Source organism: Sus scrofa, chromosome 1 (genome assembly GCF_054392235.1).
Source record: "Sus scrofa isolate SSC_HxYL_T2T_F1_AM1 chromosome 1, Sscrofa_HxYL_maternal_Yorkshire_Landrace_v2.0, whole genome shotgun sequence".
Taxonomy (NCBI): Eukaryota; Metazoa; Chordata; class Mammalia; order Artiodactyla; family Suidae; genus Sus; species Sus scrofa.
The window spans coordinates 254,103,967-254,119,608 of NC_139383.1; the positions used below are offsets into that span (position 1 = coordinate 254,103,967).

The window sequence follows — 15,642 nt, forward strand, 5'->3', positions numbered from 1 at the left end:
TTTAAAATTCAACCTTTTCTTCCCTTTCAAAGACCATCTAAAATAGAGATTTCCAGGTTTTCCACTAGGTGGTAAGGTATATCCGAATTACGGGGTAAAGGAGTAGTCTTTTCAAACTTTTTGTTCCCCCATTTGCCATATAAATCATTATCATGATGATTTTCTTTTTCTGACTATGTTTGGGAAGAACGTTGTATTCTTTTAAAACTTAGAGGCCTAGAAAAAAAGCGTGAGATCTACCATTCCAAGGAAAGGTACATGTGCACTCCTCAAAAATGCTGCCTATGGAAGAAGCGTGTAATGTTGAAATGGAGTGATGTTAGAAGATCAAGGGTTGTGATGTGATATGCTAGCATATCATTTATCTCCTTTCATAATTCCATAAAGGTTTCTTTGGTGTTATGGGCCCTCCATCTGTGCACAGTATTAATTAATTTTTGAAATTGTATTACAGCTTTTTTGGTTTTCTTTTTGTATGATTTCTTTGCTCCTATAGTTGGAAGATTTGAGGCAAAGACTTAAGGACCTGGAGGATAAGGAGAAAAAAGAGAATAAGAAAATGGCCGATGAGGATGCCTTGAGGAAGATCCGAGCAGTAGAGGAGCAGATAGAGTACCTGCAGAAGAAGCTGGCCATGGCCAAGCAGGTGGGGATACTTTCTTTTTCAGTAGATGTTCCTTGACAGGTAAGTTATTGACAGTGAAATTTGCCCTATTATCCAAATCTTTTTTTTTTTTCTTTCAGAGTTGGGGGTAATATTTTTTTCTCCTTTTCATTTGTTTTTGCATTGAATTCTCTCATCCTTCAGTTATTTTGTTTTATATTTGTAAGGAAGGAAATTTATTTTTATTTTCAAATGGATAACCAGTGATTGAAATACTGTCTATTAAGAGAGCTTTCTGGAATCAGAGGATATAATGAATATAAAAGTTTATAAAAAGATAAATAAAATTTTATATACATTATGATTATAAATATTTGGAACTAAGATAAACGTGTCCCCCAAATAAATAACCAGTATGTTAACTGTGGTGGTTTCTGGATCATAGAACTATACGGACTTGTCCCCTTCTCATAAGGAACATGTATTTCTTCATTTTTAAGTCCCACTGAATTTTTTAACATCTGATAATAAAGATACAAAAAAATGTATGGAAAAACCATGTATGTTTACTGTTTTAATGGTAAATTGATCATTAAATATTTTGAAAAGAGGAACTTTATTAGAACCTATATACATTTCTTTTGTAAAAAGTGGAGCTTTGAATACAGATCAGTTAATGAGCATCAGACCAAAAATCAAAGCCAGTGACTTCAGATAATAGAGCTTCTTCTGATTTGAGGGCAAACCTAGTGATAAAACTAGGCTTTTTAAAACTAAGTCTCTCCTCACTATGTTAATTTATTTCTTAATGAATAGTGGGAAACTTTAGTTTCCTGTGCACATTTCTTTGGAATTAGAAGGTTCTATTAAAATGAATGTTCCATTCTTGGTGGGAATGTAATTGGTGCAGCCATCATGGAGAATAGTATGGAAGTTCTCAAAAAACTAAAAATTGAGTTGCCATATGATCTAGCAGTCCCACTCCTTGCATGTATCTGAACAAAAGTGTAATTCGAAAAGATGCATGTGCCCCTGTGTTCATAGCAGCACTGTTTACAATAACCAAGACGTGAAAGCAACCTAAATGTTCATCAAAAGAGGAATGGATAAAGATGGGGTGCATATATATAACAATGGAATTTACTCAGCCATACTAAAGTATGAAGTAATGCTGTTTGCAGCTGTGTGGATGGACCTAGGGATTATACTAAGTGAAGTGAGTCAGAAAGAGGAAAACAAATACCATATGATACCACTTATCTGTAGAATCTAAAGTGTGACACTGGAGTTCCTGTCGTGTCACAGCGGAAACGAATCAGACTAGGAACCATGTGGTTGTGGGTTCGACCCCTGGCTTCACTCAGTGGGTTAAGGATCCAGTGTTGCTGTGAGCTGTGGTGTAGGTTGTAGACGCTGCTCAGATCTTATGTTGCTATAGCTGTGGCGTAGGCTGGCAGCTGTAGGTCCGATTCGACCCCCTAGCCTGGGAACCTCCATATGCTGTGGGTTTGACCCTAAAAAGCAAAATAAAATAAATAAGTATGACACTGATGAATTTATCTATGAAACAGAAACAGGCTCACTGATGTAGCGAACAGACTTGTGGTTGCAAGGGGGAGGATTAGAGTAGGAATTTGGGACTAGCAGATGCAAACTATTAAATATAGACTGGATAAACAACAAAGTCCTATGGTATAGCACAAGGAACTATATTCAGTATACTATAATAAACCATATTGGAAAAGAAAAAAAAATAACATGATTCTTATTTTAGGAGGAAGAAGCTCTCCTCTCTGAGATGGATGTCACAGGCCAGGCCTTTGAAGACATGCAGGAGCAGAATATCCGTTTGATGCAGCAGTTGAGGGAGAAAGATGATGCAAACTTCAAGCTCATGTCAGAACGTATCAAATCCAATCAGATCCATAAACTGCTAAAAGAAGAGAAGGAAGAGCTGGCAGACCAGGTTTTGACTCTCAAGACTCAGGTGACTAGAATGAATAAAGCTTTCCAAAATTCTGTTGAAGAGGGCACTTTCTACGTGAAGATAAATGTAAAAGAATGATTATTATGGCATTTTTTGTAAAAAGGAAAAACCCTGAAGCCCTAAAAACTAAACTTACCTGATTAGGGAACTGATAAATAAATTACATATCCCTACTGTGCAGTACAATACATCTGTTTAAATAATTACGGATCTGCTAATATGGAAAATGTTTAAAATATATCATTAAGGGATTTGTTTGTTTAGCTTTTCTATGTTAAAAATGTGTGTGTCTTTGTGTGCATGTGCTGTAGTGTGTTAAAAATTTCTAGATGGCTGCATGAGAAACTGTAAGGGTGGTTTCCTGATTACTTTTGAATGTTGGAATGAAAGAATTATCACAGTCTTGCAAGTAAGTTGAAGGATTCATGGGTAAGATCAGTAATAGTTTGAGATTTCTAACAGATTTTTAGGCCTGTGGATTAACAGAACTGTCAGTGTTTTTGTTTTTTGGGTTTTTTTTCCTTCCTGTTTTTGTTAAGATGTGATTTTCTTTTTCTAAGGTTGATGCCCAGTTACAGGTGGTAAGAAAACTGGAAGAGAAGGAGCACTTGTTACAAAGCAACATTGGCACAGGGGAGAAGGAGCTGGGTCTTAGGACCCAAGCCTTAGAGATGAATAAACGTAAGGTATGATCGATTACTCTGTAGTCTAAAGCGACTGTTCATCTTTGGACAAACAAATAAGTATAGCAGTGATGCAATTATAGGTTCATTTTATTCCCTGGGCTTGGGTTAACCTGTTGTCTTACTGGAAATAAGTGGTGATAAGGAATGTAATCATACATCCCTCATAGGCAATGGAGGCAGCCCAGCTTGCAGATGACCTCAAAGCACAGTTGGAGTTGGCTCAGAAGAAGCTACATGATTTTCAGGATGAGATTGTGGAAAACAGTGTCACCAAAGAAAAAGATATGTTCAATTTCAAACGAGCCCAGGTCAATTGTTTTTTCTTTACTTTTTACCTGTTAGGTGGTTTCTGAACTGTGAAGTGACCTATGTTATGAAAGAGTGATCTTTTGTATGTCATTTCTTACTTAATTATAAGTTCCTTGAGTGAAGATAAGGAGGCTCTTTGATGAAAACATTCCCCAAATCCTGTCATGGTGCGTGCTACCTAATGGACAGGAAAGAAATATTTACTTGAATGGGTTAGTGAAATTGTAAAGAAGTAGCAGCATAAAGACATGAATTTTTCTATTTTTTGCATGCTACCTGTTTCTCACAATGCCTTTCTATCCTTGTCTATAAATCTGTGAATTTTAATCCAGTCTATCCTCAGCTTAAAACTAATTATCTTAAACTAAAGTAGTCTGTCAAGTTTTCATCTTTTTTTTTTTTTTCTGCACCTGTGGTATATGGAATTTCTCATGCCGGGGATTGAATCAGCCACAGCTGTGACCTGTGCCACAGCTGTGGTGATATATTCTTAACCCACTGTGTTGGGCTGGGGATTGAACCCTCGCCGCCACTGAGTCAATGCCAGGTCCTTAAACCACTGTGCCACAGTGGGAACTCTTCTTTTTTAAAAATTTCATCCTTTTAGGAGTTCCCGTTGTTGCTCAGCAAAACAAATCTGACTAGGAACCATGAGGTTGCAGGTTACATCCCTGGCCTCGATCAGTGGGTTAAGGATCTAGTGTTGCCATGAGCTGTGGTATAGGTGATGCAGCTCAGATCTGGCGTTGCTGTGGCTCTGGTATAAGCTGGCGGCTGCAGCTCCTATTTGACCCCTAGCCTGGGAACCTCCTTATGTCGTGGGTGTGGCCCTAAAAAGCAAATAAATAAAAATTTAGTCCCTTTAAACTCTTAGATTGTATTTTCATAGAACTGATTGACAGTAGTTAGATGCAGCTGAGTTTGATGGTTTGATTACAACTGCTTGTCTGAAACAAAAGAAAATAGCTTGTCATTTGCAATTACTCTACATTCCTGTAAGATAATTAGACTTGAAAGGACTGAAAGTGCTTTCTTTCTACAACAGAAAGTTTAAGTTGGAGCAATGAATTTTTCCCCAAAATGGCAGGTCTGGGGAAGTGTGTAATGGGTATGCTGTCCCACCACAGGAGGACATCTCTAGACTGCGAAGGAAGCTGGAGACCACAAAGAAGCCAGACAACGTACCCAAATGTGATGAGATTCTGATGGAGGAGATAAAGGATTACAAGGTTAGAAAAACTGCTTTAGTAATTTGTCTCTGTTCTTTGTTTAGGCCCACAGTGGCCCACTAACAGATTAGGAGAGTAAGTACTGAACTTTTTTACATGAAGGTAACTTTCATGAGAAATGGTTTATTCTGGGAGTGGGGTGGGGATGGTGCTATTAGTGCTTAGTGGATTTTCTTGCTCTTTGCTTATATATAAGAGCCTTTTGGGTCATAAATCATTATGGTTGGTCTGACTGATTTTTTTTTTTCCCCAGGCACGTCTGACCTGTCCCTGTTGCAACATGCGTAAAAAGGATGCTGTACTTACCAAGTGTTTTCATGTTTTCTGCTTTGAGTGTGTAAAGACCCGCTATGACACCCGCCAGCGCAAATGTCCCAAGTGCAATGCTGCTTTTGGTGCCAATGATTTCCATCGCATCTACATTGGTTGATCCAAGGCCAGAGAAGACGACGAGCTGGCTAGACAGGCACTTAGTCATTAACCACCAAACCTCTACCTCTTCTCTCCTTGACTGTCACCTGCAAGGCAGTTTGTCTGTCGACTCCCTTTCCTTTGTAGACAGGTTGTCCTGTCTAATAGCTAGATGACTTTGGGGGAAAGGACTGGTAATGCAAGTCTTGGGTTTTAGAATGAATTACAAACAACTTTTATTTGTCTCCTCTACCAGCTTTGTGTATTTCCTGCTTTTAGACTTTTTAGTATCTTCTTCAGGCCCACTGTATAATCTTGGATTGTTCATTCCTCCTGAGGAAGTCAAATTGGTATTTGTGACACAGAGAAAGGAACACATGGAGACACATGGCTACTTGTGGGTGATCTTTTAGAAATAAGCTGTCTACGAGCATAAATAGTACTTGTTTGGGCAGTAAACTTTTTGTACACTTGGGTTATAAAATGGTATCATTGTGCTGCTGTTTCCTGGATGGTTTGAAGCCTTAATGAAATTTATGTCCAGGATGATTCAGTCCATTTCTTATTGACTAGCTAAGTAATTTGTTAAGGTCAGCTGGCTTCCTTGTTATTTAAGTTTTAAATGTTCTGCTCACTGATATCTTTAAATTTTGTGAGGCCAGAATAATTTCAAATACTATATCCCCTTTTATCTTATAATGAACTCACAATTGGAGAGGATGGCATGCAGGACTGAGATGGTAAAGAGATCTTCTGGGTGCTTGGGGAACTTGTTCCAGGGAGGCCTTGGTGAGCTATGAATTACTCTCATCTGCCTGTCCACAGGGGTTGTTGTGGCTCTTGTTTTCCAGAAGATTCTCTGTAATGTTTCTATTGGACTTTATACTCCACAAGCTTCAATTAAAGCAGGATTCAGTTTGCTTTTGTGTTCATGTTATCCTTTGAGATTTTTGTATTTGTCATTATTAGTTGATTTTATACCTGCTGTTTTTGAATTGAATTCTCTTGAACAGAAAAAAATCAACTTAGATTAAGAGGCTAGCAGTATTTATTTCTCTGATTAATTGAAATGCTTTTATGCCAGTTTTATTGAATTTGTTCTGGGGAGAAACCCTGCCTAAAAGATGACAATTTTTTTGACTATGTAGTTCTTTTTCATAGTTCACCAGGGGGATAAGAGATTGTGATTTGTTTTCCAAGGGGTATCAGACTGCTGGGTACTTTAGTTTTGAGAGTTATTGAATTACAAGTTTTACGGCAACTTGAATGACAAATTTTATGGTAACTAGCAAGCCAGACGACTTCCATATCTGTGCTAAAGAGTTGTATGAAATGGATCCCTTCTTGATCACCGCCTTTCTTAGAAGATGGGTAAGTAAGGGCAAATTCCATGTCCTTTGGTGGTCACTGTCTCTAATCAGCATGACTTGCCATGAGTTCCAGAGTCATGTGGTATGGGTTAAGAAACGAGTCAAATTAGGGAATCTTACAGTGTCATCAAAGAAATCACAGGTCTCTTGATCCCCGTACCCCCTCTACCCAACACACATACACATCCATGAGGGGGGTCCAGCCCTGCTCCTAGGTATATAGTGCATCTGCATTCATTAATAGGCACCTTTTCCTTGCTCTTCTCTTATAGGAGAAGCATGGGCTTAAGTTTGTAGATTGGAGCACAAATAGACTGCTTGGGCAGTGGTGGTTTAGGTTTATTAACTGTTGATGATGCTTGACTAAGAAAGCCAGCATCTCAGCACTAAGGGATAAGGGAGCCTGAAAAACACCACTGTCCCATGGGAAGCTGGATTTGGGGGAGGGGAGTTCCTTTAGCTAGAAAGATCCCCTAGTTCCAATTAGTTTGAGGCCCAGGCAACACAAGAGGAACTCTTAAAGTCATTTTTAGATAACGACCAAAACCAGTGGTGATTTGGGGCATTCTGGCTTCCTATTACAGAAGAGGCTAATGAATGGGCTTCAGGAATACCCACAAATAGTATACTAAATTTTGCTGTGTTGTGAGTACATTATTCATAGCTTTTCTTTAGATCTGCAAAAGATCCTTAAAGGATCAAAATTTCTTAAAGGAAGTTTGAATTTTAACAAATACTAAGAAAGTTAATCACTGCTCTTGATCCATAGAGATTTTCAAAAAGAGATTTTCTTGAAAGTAATGCCTATCAATGCCAGTTTTAAAGATGATTGTGGAATTACTAGAGTCCCCCCCCTTCTGTTTTTTAAAACATTTCAGGTGTTGTAGAAATGGTTTCTTACTCTTTTTTCTTTAGTTGTTACTTTGGAAATTGTCTCAGCAATCTGGACCAAGATCAGGGTTGTTGTACCCTAAGGTGTATGCCTTAACTGCATGGCTTGGCTCTTACCTTCTTAATTGCTGCTCTAGAGATCTTTTTCAAATATGTTCAGCTGTTTCTGTTGGCAGTTGCATTCTTACATGAATTTCTACTGGGATTCCTTGTTTTTTTCTTATTCTCTGTCCAGATCCACAGGCATCTTTGTTCTTCAAGGGTAGAAGTTGTGTCCACATAATCCTGTGGATGTGCCACTTGAGTGGTATGGAATGGCTTTAAATTTTGGTCCCTAAGGTTTTTCCCTGAGAACTGTTAATTCACTGATTAAACCCAAATACCAGTGGGTAAGTTATAACTAATTCTTACCGTAAAGTCTAACCTGCCTGACATAAGACAGCTATGCTGAGAGTAGGTAGAACATTGGTGGATTACATCTAAGTTGGATTTGGTTTACACAGTAGGAATCCAGGCATGGAAATAACTCAAAATTTTCCTAGATCTGCAGTTATTCCACCATAAGGAAACATTGGGCTTTACCTTCTGGGGATTTCTGCCCAATTTGGTCTCCTTTGAACATTAGTTATTAAGGTCTATATTTATAGCATACCTCACAATGACTAAAGTCAGGACATGCAAAGGACAGTGTTTTAGCAATCAAATCCCCAGTATCCAGCAGAGGGCCTGGCACATGATCCTCAGCAAAGGTTTGCATGCTTAAGTTAATTCAGCTCCTGCTTCTGCTAACAAATCTACAGAAGTCTGTTTTATTGGACCAATGAGTGAATTCAGATATTCCTTTTTTCTACCCTCTCAGTGGAAACAACCTTTCCTCATACTGAGATACACTCTTTAAATTTGGATTATCCTAAAATACATGACTGCATTTTAAATTTCATTTGTGGCAATAACAAAAGGAATTGAAATGAATTCTGAAACTAACACCACTGTTGGAGGCAACTTGTGATAGCTAGGGCTTCTCTTATTACAGATTTAGCCTTTTTTTTTTTGGAGGGAAATTGTAGACAAAATTGGAACCATAGCATGTTCATGTTAATACAATAGTGACATGCTCTGAGGAGTTCACATTACTGAAATCTGTGGAGTGTAATGGCTTGAAACCTAGAATATAAGAATTGCAAAGGGACTCAAACCATGTCCCTATTTTAGAGATGAGGAAACAGGCTCCAAGGTCATTCAGTTTAAAAGCAGAATCAAATTGTGACAATCTGACCTCCAGTTTTTTCTTTTGCCTTAAGTGGACACCTGTACCAAAGAGTTCCTGTCATCAAGGAGATAATAAATGAAAATACTTTCTGTGTCTTTTTGAAGTCTTTCTGAAGACTTCTGTAAACCTAGTATATTTATCCTCAGTTGTTCTAATTTGAGTTAGGACCTCTTTGCAAGCTCTAGATTAGGACTAAATTTTATTTCCCTGTTCATTGAGAGTTCCCATAGCACTTTGTTCTAGAGTAGAATTGAGCCAAAAGGATCTTAGATTGTTCCTTGCTCACCCAACGCATTTATGCATTTGTGGAGTGCTTTTTGTGATTTCAAGAGCTGTGCTAAACGTGTTTCCTACAAAGTTAGACTTGAGTGGGAATGGCCCTACCACTTAGTAAGTTAACTTTAGCAATGTTTCAGTTTCTTCATCTATAAAATAATAACTGTATTATAGGACTGAGGATGAAATGAGTCAATATGTACAAAATATCTAGTATAATGCCTAAAATCTAGTAAATGCTCAAAATAGCATCTTGCACATAAATTGAGAGGTCAGTGTTTCCTTCTTCATTTTCTTCCTGTTTCTAGGAAAAACAAGATTGATAATTTTTTTGGCATCTAGGCCATGTGTGTTTATCTATGTCTGTCTCTAAGTCCATGTCTCCTAGTGATGTCATGGCCAAGTAATTCCGGAATATCAAAAAGTTAACTTCATTTGGTCATTGCCCTACAAACCAACTGAATGCATGTGACAGTCAGTTCCATTGAGTGCTGAGGATGCTGATCTTTTCACATATCCATTTTCAGCTTAAAATCCTTTAGTGGTCCCTATAGTCTTGAGGATACAAATCCAGTTTAGCACAGTGATCCTGTCTCTGCTTTTCTCTTTCTTGTCCTTATTTCTTTCCACTTACCTTGTGCTTTATGTTTCTGTTATGTTGAACTCTTTGATGTTCCTAAGTACCTTGATTGCTGTAGTTTCCAGCTCCAGAACTGCACGTGCTATTTCTTTTACCTGGGATTCCTGTTACCCTCTACTCAGTGTCTTCAGTGCATGCACATGCACGCACACAGACACACACACACAGGCAAGTGTCTTCTTTGCTCCTGTAGTACCCAATGTGCGTTTATCAGCGTACATGCCCCATTGTTTTTCCAGTTTGTGTCCCCCACCCAGGCTGAACTCCACGGGATCAGAATTTGCTTTGTATCTTTCTGTAGCAAGCCCAATGGCTAGCTCAAAATAAGCATCCAAAAAATGAATGACACAGAGTTTCCTAGCGGCCAAGCAGTTAAGGATTTGGTGTTGTCACTGCCGTGACTTGGGTTGGATTCCTGGCCTGGGAACTTCTGTATGCCAAGGGTATTCTCACTCCTGCCAAAAAAGAATGACTAAGTGGTACAAAATAGACTTAGGTAGTTGGTGATTGAACCGGGCTATAGTAGGTTTATATTTTTACAAAGTTTGATTTGGGTACATGCCAAAAGATTGTATAAAGAAAGCATCTAGCTAGCAGATTCGTGGTGGAAAAGTTTGCCAGCAGCTAATTGCAAAATGCCTGAGACTGCAGACCTGCTGAGTGGTTTGCAATGGTGTTTGGACCAGTTCTTGGTTGGATTAGAAAGCAAAAAGAAATGACTGAAACACTGTTTCTGTGAGACTCAAGGACTACAGTGTTGAGTTCAATGGTCCAAGATGGGTGCAGTTACCATATCAGCTTTCTCTGGAGCTGGGGGTCAGGCTGAAATATGGATGGGAGGCAATATGGCAGAAAGACTGGAGGGAGAAGAGGAAGTTATAAGCCAGTAAGCAGTATTCTGACATTATAATATGATTGTTTTGGAATTGAACTGCTAGCTTATGAATCTCTGCCACTACTCTTATTAGCTCTGTGATTGTGGGCAACTCACATCATTCCCTGACCCTTAGTCTTTCCATCTATAAACTAGAGGTCTAGTTGATCTACTCTAGACTAAGTCTAGAGTACCTATCATGGAGTTGCAATGAAGATTAAATGAGATCACAGTTGCTAATATGGGTGCTCAGTAGATGTTAGCTATGATAGCGCTCTTGGTTTACAGGTTGTGAAAAGGACATATTATGAGAAGGTCCCTGAGGTCTGACACCATGCCCATGTTATTCACAAATGTGACTCTAGCACTTGTCACCTGTGTTGTTTAGCAAATGTTTGTTGAATTACTAAGTGAGTGTGGTCAAGGCAGAGTTTTTCAGAGATCTCTTAATATTGTGGCTTTGCCTAAAATGTCTCTCAGACGAAGCTATGTCAGTTTAACTTCATGATGCCAAGGCCCTGAGTTTGCTCAGTGTATTTTGTGCTACTTTGGACTATACCGAAGAAACAAGCTTAAGTCACAGCATCGCTGGGTGTCCTGTTAGGATCCCCAAAGACAATGAGTGCCAGCAGTACATCTGGAAGTGAAGTTTCTATCTGAACATTTATTCCACAGTCATAGAAACTGAAGATGGAAAAGACCTGAGGGCATCTAGTCCATCCACGTGATTGTACAAGAAAAGTGGCTGGAGCAAAACAGCCTGTTCACTTCATGCTCACAACACAGCATTTCAGTTCTTCCTGGAGCGGAGCGATTGCAAACACATTCAAATGAAGACACAATGCAAACACTTTACAAACCTTAAGAAAATACTTATAGGTATGTTATTGTCATAAAACAATTAGGAACTAAATTTAAAAGAATGAGGAAATCCTGGATTTGATGGGTGTGGGTAAGTGAAGAAAGGAATAAACATTGCAGAGTGAAGTGGTTTCAATGACTAGAAAGTTTCTTCTAGGGACTGGGTGGATTTTCCAGTTTACCTATCAAAATATGAGTTGGGAGGAAGAGAGACTATGAAGTGGTTTCTTTCCCCTTCAGTCTTTATGCACACAGAGGAAGGGCTTACCAGCTCCAGAGCTCTAACAGACCCAGCACCAGCCCTGGGAAGTCCGTTGCCCAGATGACATAGCTCTGTCTTGCTTGGCAGCCGCTCCACTTACCACTTAGTGGGTTGGCATGGAAGCAGCAGCTCCTCTCTAAGGTTTGTGTGACAGCAAGATCCATGAATAACAGAGAGTCATCTCCAGGCATGTTGTTAAAAACCTCAGCTGATTGGGTCCCTGTGGCTGCCTCAGTTGTCTGTCCCAGCCATTCTTCCAACTTGTCTTTAATAGAGGGATCCCCCTGCTCCTTCACCTTGGGCACCCACACTCTGGAGCCCTACTGTTATTATTTACATGAACTAGTAGCCTCATCTGTTCCAACTGGCCCATTCCTACTTTATTAGATGCTTCCTGTGCCAGAAATTCCCCCTTGGAAAACAGGGTTGGGATGTGTGACACAGCTGGCTTATTGTGTTCCCAGTTTCCAGGCATCAGAGGGCTTGGAAAAAAATGGAAGACTACCTGATCTCATGAAATAGGAGCCCACAAGAGGAGGCAAGGTAGCCTTCCTTATCTCTTTCTTCTTTACTAGAAAACCACTCTCTACCTGAAGACTTGTGATCTTTGTATTTTTTGAGCCTGAGGGGGGTTGAGAGAACAGAGGTGGAGCAGAACAGGAAGGAGGGTTTCAAAGGACCCACCATTTCATGAAATCTTTTTACAGAACACAACACACTGTTTCACAAATTGCAAAACACTGTTCAATTACTACCAATAAAAATAACCACTGCTACTTAACAGGGAGACTGCTTCATTTCACCACAAGCAATTAAGCTTTGTTTTTCTTTATCCAGAACATGGAGGCATTTCAAGCAATACTGCTGGCAGTAAGCCTGCTTTCAGCCCCTGCTGCTTCTTGCCGCATCCTGGCCACAGTTTTGGCCAAGGTAGTTCCGCAGAAGATACTGAAGGAGCCATGCCCTGGTCATCTACATTGTGGATAGGCAGAATGGTCTGGCATGTTAACCACCGCTGCTCAGAATGCCTCAGGAGAGAAGCTTAAGGTAAACCCAATGTACAAAAGTCCAAACTTACAAAACAGATACATTAAGGGATTAATTGATTGCAATACAAAAGGATTCTTTACAAAAGAATTCACCTCTGGGTTCCTTTAAATAGCTAGCTTCTCAGGTACAATCAGAATGTGCACTGAGTTATAAAAATGTCCATGTTCAACATTAGGAGCGTGGCTGTTCTGAGTTGAGGTACACCTGTACATTGGCCTTTCAGACTATGCAGAGGTTAGCGGTGCAGAGCATGATGGCAGACGCTCTAGAGCATCCTTAGCTGCTGCAGATGGGTAAGGACGGCTAAGGGCCACAGTTTTCCAAAAGCAGTTGCAAACCTGCTTCTGGGTCTAGGATGAAGACATGGGAGGATGGGCATTTCACAGCCAGTTGTCCTTTCCGTCTCCAGGGCTCACTGTTCCCTTATTGTTGAACTGTTTCATCTAAGAGGATGGTGAATAGCTTTAGAGCCTTCCCGCTTCCCTCATCAGTATCTCTGCGGCTACTCACCCCAGGACTTTCTGAGACAATTAACTAATTGCTAAAGTGTTATCCAATTGTAGCGTAAAGTGTTATCTTTCCCTGGGGGACCAGAGAGGTCTTAGAAATGCAGGGACTGCATCCAAAAGTAGGGGAAGAAACTTTGTGGATGAGGAGCCTTGCCACTGATCTGCAGCTCAGAGCACAGTGCTTCACAAGGCGAAAGACCTCACTGGGTCTTCAAGGTGACTGGGGTGGATGGAGCAAAGATGACACTAGAAGATAAAACCAGTAACTGACAGACAAGGAAGTCTAGTCCTAATGGTGCCCTGGGGTGGGGGCGGCTGTGTGGGTAGTGAATCAGCAGATGGTGTGTCCTCAAGTTTGAGAAACTCTCAGAATGGCTTTCTTCTCATTTCTCCCCATGCCTGGAGCAGCCAAACTTTTAGAACAGTGTTCCTTGAAGAGTAATTTTGAACCACATGTCATTCTCCTGGGGGTGTTGGTAACAGGAGGTTCCTAAGCCCACATCCACCTCCTTTCAGGCCCCATCTTCTGGGGAAGAGCCCTGGCAGTCAGCATTCTGAGTTCCTAGGTGATTCCTATCTATACTAATACTGGCAACTGAAGTTCTGTGGTTCCCACATTCCTTTCCCTTTCTGCACATCCAAGCCATTGCACACTGGGAAAGGGCTGCCTCGAGAGAGGGCAAAGAGCTTACTCCCATCAGTCACTTGAGGGCATTAGATGGGGCCTGGGGGAGAATCAAAGGGACCAAAGCCTGCTCAGAGCTTCTCACAGGTGAGTGGCTGTGAAGCTGGGACACTGACCTGGTAGTTATCCACACAAACATGAAAAGCACAGGGCACATTCCTCAGTGTTGAAGCATGTGATGTTTACAGGCTTGAGGATCACTTCTGAGATTCCTATAGCTAAGACTCATGTGACTGCCGATCTGGAAAGAGCATAGTATATGGTCTGCAGAACATTTTCCCTTAACCCACAGTGCCAGCTCACATGTCCTCTGCAGGCAATTAGCAGGGATGTTCCAGTTTCATCCTGAGGCCATAGCCTTGCTTTTCTTTTCTCTTTTTTCCTTTATGAAAGGCACACACTACAGTGGAGATGCTTAGATTAGAAGTATAGTTCTATTCATTCCTTAACCAAACTGCTTTTCTGGCCCAGAGCTTTTGTTTGAAAAGCATGGTGTACATTTTATTTTTTGGTGCACACAGGGGATGTGGCTGTTCCTGGGTCAGGGACTGAACCTGAGCCACAGCAGCAACCCAAGCCACTGCAGTGACACATCAGGTGCTTAACCTGATGCACCACAAGGGAACTCCTGGTGCACATTTTTAATGCCTTGTCTGCCTGTCCTCTTCTCCCACTCACCACATCCTGGGCCCCTTTCATAGTGGCACATGAACAGCTTCCTACTAAATGATAGGATGGTGTTGGAGATCCAGGACCCTTTCAAAAACATGGCTCTTGCCTGATCCAATCAGTCCTGGCCTGCTGGGAAATGAACATGTTCATTTAATTATTTTAAGTACTCACCTCTCTGTCCTAAGTTTTTCTAGCTCTTCCCTGGCTCCAGAAGAATGCAGGAACAAACCTAGACTGGGGAGTTGTAGCAAAAGCTAGCAATCCTGGATAACCTTGCTCTATACTGAGGTCAAAACCAACAACCCGGTAAGACACAGGTATGAGTATCAGTTTTATCTCCTGTTGTTGATAGTGCAGAGAAAGGGCCAAAAAACAGAAATATTACTGTGGCACCTGGTAAAAAGGTTCGCAGGAGTGGGGGCTGTCTGGTTATTCACAGATTCCTCATACAACATTTACTCCTGTCTAATTTAAGATTTTTGCTCTGATAAAGACTCCTACCCTGGACACCTAGGAGTGAGCTTGAGAAGACTGGCTGCTGCTTTGCAGGCTAGAGGGAGCAGACTTGACCTCCAAGAAGACTTGAAGTCCAAGAAGACCTAGACCTTAGCTTCCCCACACCTTGGAGAGTAGTTACAAAAGAGCCTTACAAAGTCTCAAGCGCTTAGAGGAAGGTCAGGAACTGAGAAAGGGGAGCAGCATGGCCACTTAGGGCTCACAAGTCCGATTTGTCCTTTGATATTCTTCCAGCTCCGTTTTCCGGCTCATGGCCAGCTGCAGCTCCTGCCGGATCACCTGAATCTGCTTCTCCAGCTCTGAGAGCTCCTGCATCACTGAGTTCCGAGCCCCGTTTAGGGAGGCTGCTTTCCCATTGGTGGTCAGGGAGGCAGGGAGCTCTCCTCTTTGTGGGAGAGGGATGTCATGGTGGGTCCGCAGGCCCGGCTGGTTTTGTCCTCCCTCATCACTGAAGATGTATTTTCGTCGTTGGTCATGACTCAGATTGGAAGTATTCCACACAGCGAGCTGACGGGGTCCCATGTTGGACCTAGGAAACCA

At 41.0% G+C, this 15,642-nt stretch overlaps 2 protein-coding genes across 4 annotated transcripts in view; one reads left to right on the plus strand and one right to left on the minus strand.

Annotated features, from left to right (window-relative positions):
* The window catches only part of RNF20 (ring finger protein 20), a 28,637-nt gene extending 22,490 nt beyond the window's left edge, over positions 1-6,147 (plus strand). For both annotated transcript variants that reach the window (XM_084991594.1, XM_001926594.7), the window contains exons 15-20: positions 497-646; positions 2,379-2,591; positions 3,152-3,277; positions 3,445-3,585; positions 4,714-4,815; positions 5,069-6,147. In XM_084991594.1, coding sequence (XP_084847720.1) covers positions 497-646; positions 2,379-2,591; positions 3,152-3,277; positions 3,445-3,585; positions 4,714-4,815; positions 5,069-5,245 — 909 coding nt within the window. In that variant the 3' untranslated portion in view covers positions 5,246-6,147. The remainder of the gene's footprint in view (positions 1-496; positions 647-2,378; positions 2,592-3,151; positions 3,278-3,444; positions 3,586-4,713; positions 4,816-5,068) is intronic.
* A 5,044-nt stretch (positions 6,148-11,191) lies between these two features.
* GRIN3A (glutamate ionotropic receptor NMDA type subunit 3A) overlaps positions 11,192-15,642 on the minus strand; it is a 156,103-nt gene continuing 151,652 nt past the window's right edge. For both annotated transcript variants that reach the window (XM_021066896.2, XM_021066903.2), the window contains one exon: positions 11,192-15,631. In XM_021066896.2, the coding sequence (XP_020922555.2) occupies positions 15,295-15,631 (337 nt within the window). In that variant the 3' untranslated portion in view covers positions 11,192-15,294. The remainder of the gene's footprint in view (positions 15,632-15,642) is intronic.